The sequence below is a fragment of the Acomys russatus genome, chromosome 17 (assembly GCF_903995435.1).
Source record: "Acomys russatus chromosome 17, mAcoRus1.1, whole genome shotgun sequence".
In the NCBI taxonomy this organism is placed as follows: domain Eukaryota; kingdom Metazoa; phylum Chordata; class Mammalia; order Rodentia; family Muridae; genus Acomys; species Acomys russatus.
Window position 1 is genome coordinate 1871223 of NC_067153.1, and position 17278 is coordinate 1888500.

At 40.9% G+C, this 17278-nt stretch overlaps 1 protein-coding gene across 2 annotated transcripts in view; it reads right to left on the reverse strand.

Moving 5' to 3' along the window:
- Window positions 1–17278, reverse strand: part of Nipal2 (NIPA like domain containing 2) — a 95518-nt gene that overhangs the window by 53055 nt on the left and 25185 nt on the right. For both annotated transcript variants that reach the window (XM_051159466.1, XM_051159465.1), the window contains exons 2-3: window positions 12937–13005; window positions 11235–11406 (exon numbers count right to left, since the gene is read on the reverse strand). In XM_051159466.1, coding sequence (XP_051015423.1) covers window positions 11235–11406; window positions 12937–13005 — 241 coding nt within the window. The remainder of the gene's footprint in view (window positions 1–11234; window positions 11407–12936; window positions 13006–17278) is intronic.

The window sequence follows — 17278 nt, forward strand, 5'->3', positions numbered from 1 at the left end:
CACAGCGCCCCGCCCACTGCCTGTCTGCAGCCTGGGGTCAGCCTCCTCCCACACCCCCCTGCCCACTACCTGTCTGCAGCCTGGGGTCAGCCTCCTCCCACAGCGCCCCGCCCACTACCTGTCTGCAGCCTGGGGTCAGCCTCCTCCCACACCCCCCTGCCCACTGCCTTTGGATGAACTGTGTTTATACTGAGTGAGGCTCCCCAGGAATCTCCTTATTTCCACATAGCCTCAATTCCTGGGCTGTAGATAACTTCCTTTTTTTTTTTTTTTTTTTTTAAAACCCTCTCTAAATCTACATATAGCGCAGAACTTAGATGAAGGAATAAAATGGACACAATTTAGTGTGAGGCCTTATCTTGCAGGTACATGGATGGTCTCATTATTCTCTCTGGGATAGGTTTAGGAATTTCCAAGCACTCACGGGAGTGAATATTCTCAAGTACCTTTCAGCGAACTGATTAGCTATTGCGCAACACCAGAAACTGAACTCTTAGGCTGGAGAAACGGCAGTCCAGAGTACATACATGGCAGGCAAGAGGACCTGAGTTTTGTTCCCAGCACCCATGTCGGTGCATCTATGTGTTTGCACACTTGTGCATGTGCTTACAACCACCTGTCACTCCAGCTTCAGGGTACTCATGTCTCTGGCCTCTGTAGGCACATGCACTCTCATGTACATGCCCATACCACCTACAAATTAAATTAAATCTTAAAATTAAAAATAAAAGAATCAATATATATATATTTTTAAAAAACTGATGACTATCTCATCAGTTCATCATCAAATCTAGACCAACATGGCCGTCTGAGTTTCTTGTGTTAGGCTCTCTCGGATGATAAGCGATGAGACACAGTCACCAGTCTCTTGGGTCTTAGCTGAATGGTGAAGCAGACGTTTGGGTCATTGTGAACACGCAGAGTTGAAGGTCAAGTCTAGGTCAGGCCATTGTTCACAACTGTGCAGTTGTGTAGGTTGCACAATGTGCAAAGACTCCACATATATTTCCCAGGATGCTCATAAAAATTTTCAGATAGACAGAAATAAAGTATCATATGAAGGGGCCATCTTTTTCTAATTCATAAAATTCTACCATATAATTGACAAGTGTGTCTTATTGAGTGCAAAGAAAGTAGAGAATTGGATTTCTTAACTCCTAAACGACAGGAAAGGCCCCTGAGGAAGAAGGGTTACCCCAGACAAGAAGGATTAAAACTCCATGGTATAGAATTTCTTTCTTTTCCTTCTTTCCTCCTTCCCTCCCTCCCTCCCTCCCTTCCTTCCTCCCTCTCTCAGGTGTCATTTTTTTTAAGACTCCCTCACCTTTTCTTTGAGACAAGGTCTCTCCCTTGCCTAGAACTCATCAAGTAGGCAAGACTGACCATCTGGACCCAGGGATGCATCTTATCTCCAGTAAAATGCATTACAAAGGTACCACTCTGCTGGGCTTGCTTGCCCCCTTCTTTCTTCCTTCCTTCCTTCCTTCCTTCCTTCCTTCCTTCCTTCCTTCCTTTCTTCTGTCCTTCCTAAGTGGGGCTCAGTGGGACTGAACTCATCTCATGATTGAGCTACTGCACCAACTACCATCTAACATGTCTTTTTAGGGGATTTCTTTTTTAAAATTTCTTTTAAAAAAATACACAATCAAGTCATAGTTGGAGATGAAAAGTAATAGTTAATGGACAGGTAACAGAACTGCTATGAAGAGAAAGCAGGAAGAGGCAAGCCACACTTTTGGAGAGTAATGCTTTTATCACCACAAACTCCCTCCCATCTTCCCTCCCCCTCCTCTTCCCAGCAAGATTTTTTTGTCTTTCTTTTTTTCTGTCTTTTTAAATATACAAGAGGCTTACAGAACACTAAATAGATTAGATCAGAAAAGAAATTCCTCCCACAACATAATAATCAAAAGAATAAATGTACAGAACAAAGAAAGAATATTAAAACTGCAAGGGAAAAAGGCTAAGTTACAAAAAAGGCAAACTATCAGTATCACACCGTACTTCTCAATAGAGACTATGAAAGTCAGAAGGGCCTGGGAAGAAGTCTTACAGACACTAAGAGACCACAGATGTCAGCCTCAACTACTATACCCTGCAAAGATTTTAAACATCATAGATGGAGAAAACAAGATATTCCATCACAAAAACAAATTAAACAATATCTATCTACAAATCCATCCCTACAGAAGATACTAGAAGGAAGACTCCAACCCAGGGAGGCTAACTATACCCAGGAAAACACAGGAAATAAATAACCACATATCATCAAAACCAAAAGAAGGGAAATGCACACACACCACACATATACATTCTACCACCACCAACATCAAAATAACAGGAATTAAGCGATCATTGTTCATTAATATCTCTCAACATCAATGGATTTAATTCCCCAATAAAAAGATAAAGGCTAACAGAATGGCTGCAAAAACAGGATGCATCATTCTTCACCATATAAGAAATACACATCAGAAACAAAGATAGATATTATCTCAGAGTAAAAGGCTGGAAAAAAGGTTTTCCAAGCAAAAGGATTTAAGAAGCAAGCTGGAGTAGCCATTCTAGTATCTAATAAAACAGACTTTCAACCAAAATCAAACAAAAGAGATGGGGAAGGACACTTCATACTCATCAAAGGAAAATTCCACAAAGATGATGTCTCAATTCTAAGTGTCTATGTCCCAACTTCAAGGGCACTCACATACATAAAAGAAACATTACTAAAGTTTAAACCACACATTAAATAGTGGGAGACTTCAGCACCCTACTCTCACCCATGGACAGATAATCGAGACAGAAACTAAACAGAGAAATAATGAAACTAACAGACACCATGAATAAAATGAACTCAGCAGACATCTACAGAACCTTTCACCCAAACACAAAATAATATACATTCTCCGCATCACCTTACAGAACCTTTTCGAAAACTGACCACACACTTGGTTTCAAAGCAAGTCTCAACAGATACAAGAAAACTGAAATAACCTCTTGTATCTTATCAGACCACCATGGATTAAAGCTAGATTTCAACAACAACAGAAACATAAGAAAACCTATAAACTCATAGAAGCCAGACAACTCTGTTCTCAATGACCATTAGGTCAGGGAAGAAATAAAGAAAGAAATTAAAGACTTCCTAGAATTCGATGAAAATGAAGGCACAACACACCCAAACTTATGGGACATAATGAAAGCAGTGCTAAGAGGAAAGTTCATAACACTAAGAGCCTTCATAAAACATTGGAGAGCCCCTATAATAGCAACTTAACTACCCACCTAAAATCTCTAGAACAAAAAGAAGCAAACACACACAAGAGGAGTAGACAGCAGGAAATAATCAAACTCAGGGCTGAAATCAATAACTTAGAAACAAAGAGAACAATACAAAGAATCAATAACACCAACAGCTGGTTCTTTGAGAAAATCAACAAGACAGACAAACCCATAGCCAAAGCAACTAAAAGGCAGAGATAATATCCAAATTAACAAAATCAGAAATGAAAAGGGGGGCATAACAACAGACACTGAGGAAATCCAAAGTATCATTAGGTCTTATTTCAAAAACATGTACTCCACAAAATTGGATAATCTAAAAGAAATGAATGATTTTCTTCATATATTTCACTTACTGAAGTTAAATCAAGATCAGGTAAACAGTTTTAAAAGTCCTATAACCTCTAGGGTAATAGAAGTAGTCACTAAAAGTCTCCCAACCAAAAAAACCCAGTGTCAGATTGCTTTAGTGCAGAATTCTACAAGACTTTCAAAGAAGAGGTAATACCAAAATGACAAACTATTCCACAAAGTAGAAACAGAAGGAACATTGCCAAACTCATTTTATGAAGCCACAGTTACCCTGATACCTAAACGACACAAAGACTCATCCTAAGAAAAAGAATTTCAGACCAATTTCTCTCATGAATATTGATAAAAAAAATACTCAATAAAATACTTGCAAACCAAATCCAAAAACACATCAAAAACATCATCCACCATGATCAAACAGGCTTCATCCAAAGATGCAGGATTGGTTCAGTACATGAAAATCCATCAGTGTAATCTACCATATAATCTAACTTTAAAAAATCATAGGATCATCTCATTACATGCAGAAAAAGCCTTTAATAAAACCCAACACCCCTTCATGATAAAAATCTTAGAGAGCTCAGGCATACAAGGCCCATGCTAAAGCATAATAAAGGTAATATACAGCAAGCCAATAGCCAGTATCAAATTAAATGGAGAGAATCTCAACGCAATCCCACTGAAACCAGGAACAAGACAGGGCTGCCTACTTTCTCCATATCTCTTCAATATAGTACTTGAAGTTCTAGTTAGAGCAATAAGACAACTAAAGTAGATGAAGGAATAAAATTGGAAAGGAAGAACTTAAAGCATCCCTATTCATAGATGATATGGTAATATACATAAGTGACCCTCAAACTTCTACCAGAGAACTCCTACAGCTAATAAATACCTTCAGCAAAGTGGCTGGATACAAGATTAACTTAAACAATCATTAGTTCTCCTGTATACAAACAACAAATGGGTAGAGAAAGAAATTAGGTAAACAACACTCTTCACAGCAGCCACAAATAATATAAAATATCTTGGTGTAACTCTAACCAAGCAAGTGAAAGACCTGTATGACAAGAACCTCAAGTCTCTGAAGAAAGAAACTGAAGAAGGTATCAGAAGATGGAAAGATGTTTCATGCTCATGGGTTAGTAGGATTAACATAGTAAAAACGGCCATCTTACCAAAAGCAACCTATAGATTCAATGCAATTCCCATCAAAATACCAGCACAGACATTGAAAGAACAATTCTAGCCGGGCATGGTGATGCACGCCTTTAATCCCAGCACTTGGGAGGCAAGGTAGGCGGATCGCTGTGAGTTCGAGGCCAGCCTGGTCTACAAAGTGAGTCCAGGACAGTGTAGGATATACAGGGAAACCTTGTCTGGAAAAAAAAAAGAACAATTCTAAACTTCATCTGGACTAACAAACAAACAAACAAACCAGAATAGCTAAAACAATCCTATACAATAAAAGAACTTCTTGAGGTATCTTCATCCCTGACTTCAAGGTGTACTACAGAGCAACAGTAATAAAAATGGATTTTATTGGCATAGAAACAGACTAGTTGATCAATGGAATTGAATTGAAGACCCAGAAATAAAACCCACACACCTATGGATACTTGAATTTTTACAAAGAAGTTAAAACCATACAATGAAAAAAAAGAAAGCATTTTCAACAAATGATGTCGGTCTAACTGGATGTCTACATGCAGAAAATGCAAATAGATCCATATTTATAATTCTGCACAAAACTTAAGTCCAAGTGGATCAAAGGCCTCAACATAAAACCAGAAACACTAAGTCTTTTAGAAACAAAAGTGGCAATCAATCTTGAACTCATTGGCACAGGAAAAAATTTCCTTAAGAGAACACCAACAGCTCAAGCCCTAAGATCAGTAATTAATAATGGGACCTCTTAAAACTGAAAAGCTTCTGTAAGGCAAAGGACACTGTGAACAGAACAAAATGGCAGCCTATAGATTGGGAAAAATCTTCACCAACCATGAGAGGGGAAATCTCTGAGGCAAGCTGGAGACCTAAGATAGGGTAGGCTTCTGGGAAGATATGGGGGTGACTCTTAAGTGAGACACCTAGTAGCAGGGGTCATAGAGACTGAAGATGACACTCTCTCACCAGACAGGACTTCTAGTGGAGGGAGAGGAACACCAGCCCATCCACAAAAAACTTCAACCCAAAATTTACCCTGTCTAGAAGATGTGCATGGATAAAGATAGAACACAGATTGAGGGAATGTCCAAACAATGTCTGGCCCAACCTGAGACCCACACCAAAGGAGAAAGCCAACCTCTGACACTATTAACGACACTCTGCTATGCTTGTCGACCAAAGCCTAGTATAACTGTCGTCTGAGAGGCTCCACCCAACAATGGATTGAAATAGATGCTGAGACAGTGAAACATTGGGCAGAGTGTAGAGAGCCTCATAGGAGAGTGGGGTAAGGATGGAAGGACCTGGAGGGGACAGGAGCTCCACAAGAAGACCAACAGAGCCAACCAACCTGGGTCCAGGGGGATTGGGGAGACTGAAGCACCAACCAAGGACCATGCATGGACTAGACTTAGGCCCCCACACATTTGTATCTCATGGGCAGTTTGGTCTTCATGTGGGTCCCCTAGTAAGGGGAACAAGGGCTATCTCTGACAAGCACTCTGTTGCATGCTTTTTGATCACTTCCCTATGGCAGGGCTGCCTTGCCAGGTCACCAAGGAAGAGGATGCACTCAGTCCTGATGTGACTCAATGTACTGGAGTGAGCTGGTGGGCAGAGGGTTCCCCCTTTTCTGAGGATTAGGGGAGAGGAGATGGGGGCATCAGGTAGTAGGGAGGGAGAGTAGGACCAGGAGGGGGGGTTTGATTGGGATGTATAGTAAATAAATACATTTTAAAAAATTAGCTTTTATTTCTCATTTTTTGTCTTATTCCCTGAGAATTACTTACAATATACTTTGATCATATTCATTCCCTACCTCCACCCAGACACATCCCACCTCTCACCACTCCCAAACTTTTGTGTCCTCTGTTTTAAAATAGCCCATCATCTCTAATTTGTGCCCATATTCTAGTGGGTGCGGGCTATCCACTGGAGCATCATGGACCTACCAGAGGGCACATACTTAAAGAAAACTGACTCTCTTATATGGGAACCATCAACTACCAATAGCTTCTCAGCTATGGGTGGGAGCCTGAGCTTCCCTCACTCCACACTGGAATGCTGACGGGTTGATCTTGTGCAGGTCTTGTGTAGGCGGCCACAGGTGCTATGAATTCATGAGTGGGACAGTACTATCTTGTCTGGAAGACACCAGTTTACACTGGTCCACTCTGGCTCTCTCTAACCTTTGGCTCTTAGAATCTTTCTGTTCTCTCTTCCAAGATGGTCCCTCAGCTTTGTGGAAGAATGTCTTTTATTTATTAAGAAGCAGTTTTGGTGGGTAGCAATGGCTACATAGCGCAGGCTGGCCTTGAGTTAGTGGCAGTCCTCCACTGCAGCCTCCTGAGTGCCACATGACAGGTGTGCACTGCCATAAAGGGCCCCGTATCTGTTTTATAAAACGGGCTTTGTCTCGGTTTGTTATTTGAAATTCTGGAATTTTACAACATGTTCACAAGGAAAATGTGGAGGAGTTGAAGGGTAATTGCTGCTTCATGGGTGAACAAATGAGCTGAGAGGATTCTAACTTTCTGTTCCCTGCGAATTATCCACTGCATGGATAAGAACAATGAAGCATTCCTGAAATCGGCCATCCGATTTTAGAGCAAGGAACAAACTCCATTATAAAGAATACTGCACTTTGCTCCTATGTAATAATAATAATAATTACAAGCACAGTGACAATAGCTAGTGCTGCATGTCAGATGGCGTTTTTAGGTAGTTAAGTCACTTAGGTCTTCAGTCACCTCTGAAATAGCAACTAATTTTACTGCCATTTTACAGATTCCTGATCTGAGGCATAAAAATGGTTTAAATTACATGCATGAGGCTACAGACTAGCCAAGGGCAAGAGAGAGATCCAAGCTGGCAGTGTGTCCCAGAGCTGTGCTCATGACTGCCCTACTGGCTGGTTTACTGGAGCACTAGCCAGTCCAGCCTCTGATGAAATTAGAAGCCCATGGCAGACACCAAAACAAACAGATGTCTAGAATTAATTACACTGCAGCACAGCTAGCATTTTAGTCAGAATAAGCCTTAGGAACCAAGTTGTCTATGGAGAATGAAAGTGGCAAAGGCCTGGGCACACAGTTCTTCCCCACTGCTAAATCTACTGCTTAGCATAGAGGGTTATTTAGGCTGAGTCTTGGGGTCTTTGTGAGCATCACCTAAAGGATTTCCTGTAGAAACTATTGCTTTTTTTTAGGTGTTTCTCATAAAGGTGCCCGAGGCCCCTATGGCTCCTGTGGCTCCTGGGTTTTGGAGGCTTGATGGCTGATCTTCCTTTGAAGATACACAATCACTTATGCCCCATGGAACTTTCTGTCTCTCAAATTTCATATACCTGTGTGATTGTGAAACTCTTTCTAAGACTTTCTATTACATTTATTTATTTGCATATGTATGGCAGTCAGAGGACAGCTTGCGGGAGTCAGTTCTTTCCTTCTAGGGACGGGATTATAAATGCACCACCATGCTGACACACACACACACACACACACATGCATGCACACATGCACAGATACATATACATGCACACACATACACACCACACAAACACACACACCACACAAATACATATATCACAAGATACACACAAATGTAAAAGTAAAAGACAGAAGAAAAATAATAAAGTATGTAACATCCATGCAAAGTTCTAGCATATGCCATCTTTTTCCAAATTGAAAGGGAAGTTTCATTCCTTTCTTAAAGTTCCCACAGAGAAAAGGTGAGGAACTTCAGACGAGAAAAGTCCCGAATTGTCTTCCTATCTGCAGACACAGCCGTTTGTTTTGAGAACTGTTCCTCTCCCGCACCTGAAGTCTCTGCATCATGGGCTGTTGTTCAGGGGAAATCTTGATTGCCCGGCAGCCCCACCATCCACACACTTGCCCTGCAGCTCTGAGAGCTGTGGAACAGTGCTATCAGCATATGTTGCTGTGTGTAAAGGTTGTAGAGGAAGAAATGATTTGTATCTGAGGGTGTAAACTCACTTCTTTGGATAATTTTAAATGGTCAGAAAGGAGTTAGCTAAAAATGTTCTCCATTAGAAACATAGAGACAAAGAGCAGTGGCCTGCAACATTACGCTGAGCTCAGCCAACCAGGCAGAGGGAGCACGGGAGAGTGAGGGCCCTGGGAAGGGGAGACATGAAGTGGCCAGGTAGAAAGTTAAGTTCCTAGCTTTTCTTTGTTTTGCTTTATTTTTTTTTTTTTTCCCAGACAGGGTTTCTTTGTATAGCTCTGGCTGTCCTGGAACTCACTCTGTAGACCAGGCTAGCCTCAAACTCAGAGAGATCTGGCTACCTCTGCCTCCCGAGTGCTGGGATTAAAGGTGTGTGCCATCATTATTCTAAGAGCATATATAGGGGGAGGAGGTCTCCCTCAATCACAGACATAGGGGAGGGGAGAAGGGGAGGAATGGGAGGAAACAGGGGAAGGGCTAACAATCGAGATGTAATATGAATAAATTAATTAAAAAAATGAATGTTGAAAAAAAAGTATAAAACCATCCTGAAAAAAAGAAAAGGTGTGTGCCATCACTGTCCAGATCAAGTTCCTAGTTATTAATGAGAGCTTTGAGCAAGCATAATGGCATGAGCAGATTTACAGCTTCCTTCACTGTCTTTGAAGTATATCACTACCCACTCTGGCAACCCAGGAATTCTCATCTTATCCACCCCTACTACAAGAATTCTGCAGGAGCCAGGAGCACATGAGGAAAACAGAGTCATACAATGTGGTGTGCCTAGCCTTCCTCTGGGTATCCGCTAGTGCTGCCCACATACTCGTTCCTCAGACATCTCACGGAAAAAGAGCAGAAAACAAAGAAACAAGAGTGAAGGTGATGAGACGCACAACCAGAGAAGTGCTGCCCTTCAGAAAACCTGAAAGGCCTACACCTCATGCTAACAATCCAATAAGAACTCCTACCTGCTATTTCTCAGATATTGAGAAGAAAAAAGTTGGAATATCTATGGATGCCTGATACTCAATAAAATAGAAGGCATATGTTGTTGGGATGTTAAAATGGTAAGTGATTGTATAACTTGCCTTCTAGGCAGTATCAGAATATGGGATTTCTTATATGTGTATGTGTGTGTGGTGTGTGCCTGTGTGTACACATGTGTGTGGCTGCTGTACCCGGTGTGTGTGTGTAGAGGCCTGAGGACAATGCAGGTGTCTTTCTCTATTGCTGCCTGAGACCTAGTCCCTCACTGGCCCTGGTGCTCATGATTCCAGCTGGCCAGAAAGTGAGTCCTTGGGACCACTGTTCCTGTTCCACCTGTGTTGCGCTACAGGCAGGTGCTACTCTGCCTTGCTTTTAATGTGTGCTGGGCATCCAAACTCAGGTTCTCAGGCTGAGAGGCAGGCATGCACATTTACCCACAGAACCATCTTGCTAGGCCTCAATATGGGAGTCAATAGTGTCTAGAAAGTAAAATAGTGTTCTTTATTTCTATATATTCACCACAATATAACTTTACTATACTATATTTTACTTACTATAATATAACCTTACTATACTATATTTTATATATGTACTATAATGCAACCTTACTGTACTATATTTTATTTATTTACTATATATTTATTATAATATAACCTTTAAAAAATTGAGAAGTTATAAAAAGGAGGGACTTCCAAAATAAAACAGAATCCTGTCTGTCTGTGTGTTACTTCAGCTTAGGCCACATTTTCCTGAGAGTGCCACATCCTGTTTTGGAGGAACACGGCACGTGGGCTGTGTCAAGACACGACATGTTCCATCTAGTCACTCACAGTGACTACCAAGTTGCTTCTATTTCAATGAAGATTCTAAATCCAGAGGATTTAGAAATATGCTGTTGCCATAGCAGCAGATAAAGAATAAACCTTAAATGGTGTTTATTACTTTTTAACAGGGCTTACAGATTATCCTCCTTGCTAGCAGTGATTTTTTTCTTTAAAAAAAAAAAAAAACCTCACTTTACTCATTTCTAAATGTACTTCGTGATATGAATTTTGAACGTGGATAATTGTGACATTACTACAAAACTGCACATTCTCATGGTGATGCTAAATAATTTATACTTAATTTTTAATGTCAAAGAAAGACTAAACTATGGCTTCAAGATCAGACAGCAGTGATCCAACTACATGTATGGTTAGTGTAATATAGAAACAAAATATAATTTGCACTATGAACGTTTTAAAATAATCCATTAGTGATCAAAACACAGTGTAATATTTAAAGTGAAAATATTTAACTTATTAAGACTCAAATGTTGAGAACATAGCCTTTAAGTGTAAATGGAACAGCTATAGAATACATGTTTGCATGTGGTTAGCGTGGTGCTGTGGCAGGGCACAACAGAGACTAGAACTGACTAGAATCTATGTTAACATGCTCAGAAAAACATTTCTGTGTTACATTTTAAAATCTATTATTCTAATTTATGAACACTATATTTGCCAAAATAGGGGTAAATGGCCCACCTGTAACTGACATACATCCCAATGGTGCGATCAGAGTGATGGGGGCGACTCCATAGGCTGCGAAATTGCCTGTCTCTCCAATGGCCATCAGCAGGACTCCACTCCACCAAAGCGCGCTCTTAAAGTATGGCTTCGGGTGCTCTTTCTGGGCCAAATGAAGATGAGAATATTTCTGGAAGCAAATCAGAATATAATTAGAAAATATTTCCATCCAGTTAAAGCTTGCTGTCAAATTTTATTTTATTTTTGAGGTAGATTCTCACCATGTAGCCCTGGTTGCCTGGCACACATTATGTAGACCAGGCTGGCCTCAAATTTTCAGAGACCCCTCTGCCTCTGCCTCCTAAGTGCTGGGATTAAAGGTGTGCACCACCACGCCCCACCTGCTTTATTTGCGGACTAATATGGCTTTCTGTTTGTCCTAAGTATATTAATAGGAGAAACTATTCATATTTCTATAGCATTTTATAGTCTGGAGGGTCTTTTCCATAAAAACACTGCCTTTTTCCCTTACAACAACTCTGTAAAATACATGTCATCATTACTATCTGACAGTACGTATCCATGGAGGCAAGGCACTTTTAGAGCACTGTACCAAACGGCTCTTCCACAATTTAAAATAGGCCCAGATCCCAACAGAAACATTAACAAAATAAAGGCAGTGAAGTGTCAGAGAGAGTGCTTTTAGCAGGGATTCAAATGCATGGGTTGAAGTATTTACCACAATTAGCACAGCAGGGCAGATGCAAGTTGCCAGGAATTGTGGCAGACTCCTTCATATCTGGTTTTGAACATTTCTTTGTATTTGAAATATAAGTCCAAAGTGCTAGGGGTGTAGCTCAGTGGGCGAGCACTTCATGAACCTGCTCATGGCCCTGGGCTCCATCCCCAGCACTGCAAAACAAAGCAAAAAGTACATACATCCCCTAGATTTTATAACTGAGCTTGTTTCCTTATTAGACTAGTGGACTGGTTCATATTATCTTAAAAAAATAATTAGAGGTCTAAAAGAGAACATGGAACATTAAAAAACTTGAAGTCTCATGGCTGGAGATGTAGCTGAGTGGTAGAGCACTTACCCAGTGTGCACTGGGTCCTCCTTTTAATCCCCAGAACAGGAAACAGCAGCAGCAACAACAAAACTGTAACAGGAACACCTTTCTAAGTGTGGCACAAAGTGCATGGGCCAAAGTTTTAGTGTATTAAAATTTGTATGAAGTATGGACAAAATTAAAATAGAGCAGAGTAGAAGAAAATATTTTCTTTTTTTGAAAATATTTTCAATATATAGTACAACAAATATTCAAGGAGATGCTTTGATATTCAGGCCTATTTTAATTCAGTAGCTTTGGGGACTATGTTGGCTCGATTCTGTTTCAAACTGGCTTATTAAATGATTTAAAATTTAGATTGAGTTTATGGTTTGTTTTAAAATTCATATTTCATTCAGTTTTTAGTTTAGCACCAGCAGTTCTTCCAGGTTTATAATTCATGTTTCAGTTGAAGTTCCTACTGTAGATTCTACATTCTTCAGTACCTCCAGTCTACTGTCAGGTCACAAAATGCAGGGTTGTTTTTAATACTATTTCTTCTTCTTTTTTTAATGGGTGAAAGGGCTTTAGGAGGAAAAGTACCCTAGCCTATGACAGGTGTACAGTATTCTCAGACCTAACTATACTCAGAAAAGTAGAATTTTTCTTACCTGGATATTTAGGGAAATGCTGATAACCAGGTTTCCTAAAATAGCCAGCAAAGCTCCAAAAAGGTGAATCTGTAAGAGAAAATGTTTTCTTTAAATGGCATTAGTACTCGCAAGACACTTGGCAGCAGGTGGGGTGGTGTAGGGGTGAGCGACGCTTATGTGTTTATTGACTTTGCTTCACATACACTGCCACGCCTGCCCTGGGAGTAATACTTGGTTGAAGTGAGAATACTGGCATTTAGAAATAACTGCGGCGGGGCCAGTGAGATGGTCAGTGGCTAAGAGTGAGTGCTGCACATTCCAACACTCTGGATTGGATTCAGGGATGCCACAGCAAAAAGAGAGACCCAGCTCCAGAAAGCTGTCCTCTGACCTCCACATACACGCTGCCCATGCACATATGTCTACATGTATGCACATGTGTATACACACATATACTACACACACACATACATGCACACACACACAAATAATGAATAAAATTAAAAACAGTAATTAGGTCATAGCCAGCTGTGGTGGTTCATACCTGTAATCTGAGCATGGAGGAGGCAGAGGTAGGAGTAGGCTCAAGGGCCTTGAGGTAAGCCTGGGTTACATAGTGAGGGCTTTGAGGCCAGCCTGGGCTACATAGGGAGATCCTGTCTTAGAGAGGAAGTAACTCAGTCCTTTATTAGATTTTTCTGGGCATTTGCCTGCCCCAGCCTCTAAAGCAAACAGCCACGAGGCTCTGGGTTTTCCATGCAGGTGGTTTTTGACTTATCGCTCTATTCATTTTCTTTCCTTAGTATACTCAGAAGAATGTGGCATGAACAAATTACAGGACTTGAAGTAAAATGAAATCTGAGGCACAGGCTTGTTGTTTTCCAATTTGGAGATCTTGACAAGTTATCCTACTTTCCTGGCCTCAGTAAAAAGGACAGGAGATGTTTTCAGAAACCCTTAACCTCTAATGTGTCCCACTAGACACACTGCATTTGCCACCACTTCTCTGCCTACCGTCTACCGTGTTTCTCTGCAGTTGACCTCATCACCAATGCCCCCTCAGCCCGCTTCCACACCTGCCCCCACCTGCGCCAGTCAGCTGCGTCAGCACAAAGCTCTGCTTCTGGTAACCGGCACACCCCACTCTTAGGTGGGTGGACCGTGTGCTCATGACACAGGACTCACCTAGGTGGCGGTGTTCCCATCAGCCCTCTCCACTTAGGTTTTACCCTCCTGGCCTGCCAAGGTCTAGGTAGTTCACACAACCTTAACTTAGACCCTTCCTGGTAAATGCTCACTTCTTTTTAACATCGTCTTGTGTGCCATGAGGCTCTACAAGAGAAGGCAAATTCTCTGAGATGGGAGAACCAAGTTCTATGTCTGAGTATTCTAAATAATCTACCCCTCAAAATTGAGGATTGGTAAATACATGAAAAGTATATTAACAGTTTAAATAAGAACCATAACAGTTAAAAAGAAGTTCTTCATATTGTTCAAATATTTATCACAAGTAAATTATGACTTATTTGATAACTATAAAAGATTTATCTGTGGACTGTTGAGATGGCTCCACAGCTAGAGCGACTACTGTGCAAGGCTGAGGACTTGAGTTCTGACCTCAGCGCCCATGGAAAAGCTAGGGTCGTGTGCCCGGAACCTTCACATGGGATAGTGTGTGCCTGGAACCCTCGCATGGTGGCAGAGATAAGTGGTCCTGGAACTTGCTGGCCAGCCAGCCTACACAAGTGAGGTACAGCCCAGGCTCAGGGGGAAACCTTCTCTCAAACAAACAAACAAGCAGGGAAGGTGTAGGGTCAGGGATATGGTCACTGGATATAGGTGCTAACTATCCACACCTGATGGCCTGACTTCAATTTCCAGAACTAGATAAAAAACCAAATGCAGGGGTTTGTATCTGTAATCCCAGCACTCATTCCTACCCTGCGGTGGGAAGTGGAGGCAGGAGAACTGACTGAAATCTTGTGGGGCAGCTTGTCTAAGCTGCAACCACAAGAAGAGTCTCTGCTTGATTACGGGAGAAGGCAAGAAAAAGAAACTCCCAAAATTTGTTCTCGTTCTCTCGTTCTCCTGTCTCTCTCTGTCTCTCTGTCTGTGTCTCTGTCTTTGTCTCTGTCTCTCCCCCTCTCTGTCTCTCCCTCTGTGTTTCTGTCTTTGTCTCTCTGTGTGTCTGTGTGTCTGTCTGTCTGTCTGTCTGTCTCTCTCTCTCTCTCTCTCTCTCTCTCTCTCTCTCTCTCACACACACACACACACACACACACAAACACACACACACACACACACATTAGGGAAGACAGCTAAGGTCAACCTCTGGCCTCCACGTGCACATGCACCCATATGCATCTGTACTTGCACAGGGACATGTAAACATGCATATACTTCACGCACACTCACACATACACACAGATGTATTTGATACTCTCATCTAGGCACAAATGCATTACATCTATAAGTAGAAACTAGCCATGGTGCAGGGAGCTTCTCTCCTTATTCCACAGAATGCAACTTCCAGCCAGCTTTAAATTCCAAAGAGCTTACTTGGATTTCAAGTGAACATCACAACCACAAGACCTCCTTTTTAGATGCAAAGTGTCTTTGAAGTTTTAGAGCTCTATTATCCAGGCTGAAGTAAAAATTCTGTATTTAAAAAATGAATCAGGAAAGTCAAAGACTCATTTTACAGTTGGTACAATGTGGCCTTTAATCAGTTAAGATTTTGTTTCTAATAAAGGCACTTGGCAATAACTTTTCTCACTATTGCTCATGGGGAATGCTTATATCACAGTACAATGTACTAGTTCCATGCTTTTTACTTACAATCTAATGCATTTGGCAATAATTAGGAAAACAAAGAACCAAAAGAAAGTTGGAAATGAATGTATAATTATGAAAATCCTTCATAGCTATAAAAGTAAATTGCTGAAGAGAAATGGCTGACTCCAAAATCCTTTAAATCATTTCATGAACCACTCAAAAGACATCAAGCTGGCTGTTTTAAAATCAATGGCCAGATTTGGCAAGGGTTTTTTGGATGTGACACTAAAATATCCTACAATAGAATACAAAACACACAGGTTGGACTTCATCAAGATAGAAACCTAATTTCTGTCTGCCTTCCTTCCTTTCTGCCTGCCTGCCTGTCTGTCTGTCTTTGCTTTGTTTTTGTGGTGCTGGTGACCAGCCTTGTTTTCTCTCATCTGCTAGGCAAACACTTCTACAGAGCTATATGCCCCAGCCTCCAGATTACAACCTTCAGTACCTCAGAAGACTCTTATCAACAGATTGAAGAGGCAAACAACAGAATAAGAGGAAATATTTATAAGTTCTTATCTGAGTTGGGCTGGGTATCTAGGCAACTGCACTAAAAACTCCATCAATTCAACAATAAGACAATAAATGAACAAGCTGGGAGCAGGTTTTCCAAAGAAGTCTACAAATCAAAACCACAGTGCTATACCACTGCACACCAACTAAGATGGCTACAAGGAAAAATGAGACAACAGCAAATGTTAGCAAGGATGAGATAAAGGAGACCCCCACATACCACTCGGAGGAAGGCAAAATGAAACAATTGCTTTGGAGCACACTTTGACAACTTTTTAAAAACATGGAATTTCCATTTGTTACAGTAAGAGAAACAGAAATATGAATACTCAAAAACTTGTAGAAATGTCCACTGCAGCACTTTTGATAATAGTCAGAAATGGAAATGACCCACATTTTGCTTACTGATAAGCGAATGAACAAAATGTGCTGTGATCATACAATGAGTGGCTACACAGGCATAAAACGACTCTGCTGAAAACACGCTGGATGTAGGGCAGAAGAATCCAGGTGAAAGGCCAGACGTGATACAACTTCTCTTAGATAGCAGTGGTTGGCTTAAGGAGGGGAGTGAGGAAGCTCAGGGCTGGCAGCACGGTAGGGTTCTTTATCATGTTTTCTGATGCTTCTATAGGTTGGCAAATATGCTACAAGTCAATGGATTATTCATTTTATATGACTAAATTATATGGTACGCAAATTGTATTTCAATAAATATAGTGTTATATTTCTGATATAATTTATGTGTATAAATCGCATATTTTTGCCCAAGGAAATAAAATGTTACAGATGTTTCTATCTTTTCTCCTTCCAAGACATTGAAGACTTTTATTAAAATTTTAAAAATTTATTTTTATGCACTTATGTACTACTGTGTGTACTTGCATATGAGTCGACATACATGTAGAGGCCAGAAAACAACTGTGGGGTTGGTTCTCTTCTACCGTGTGGGATGAAGGGACTGCACTCAGGGCCAGGCTCAGCAGACACTCTTATCCACTGAGTCACTTGGCTTGAC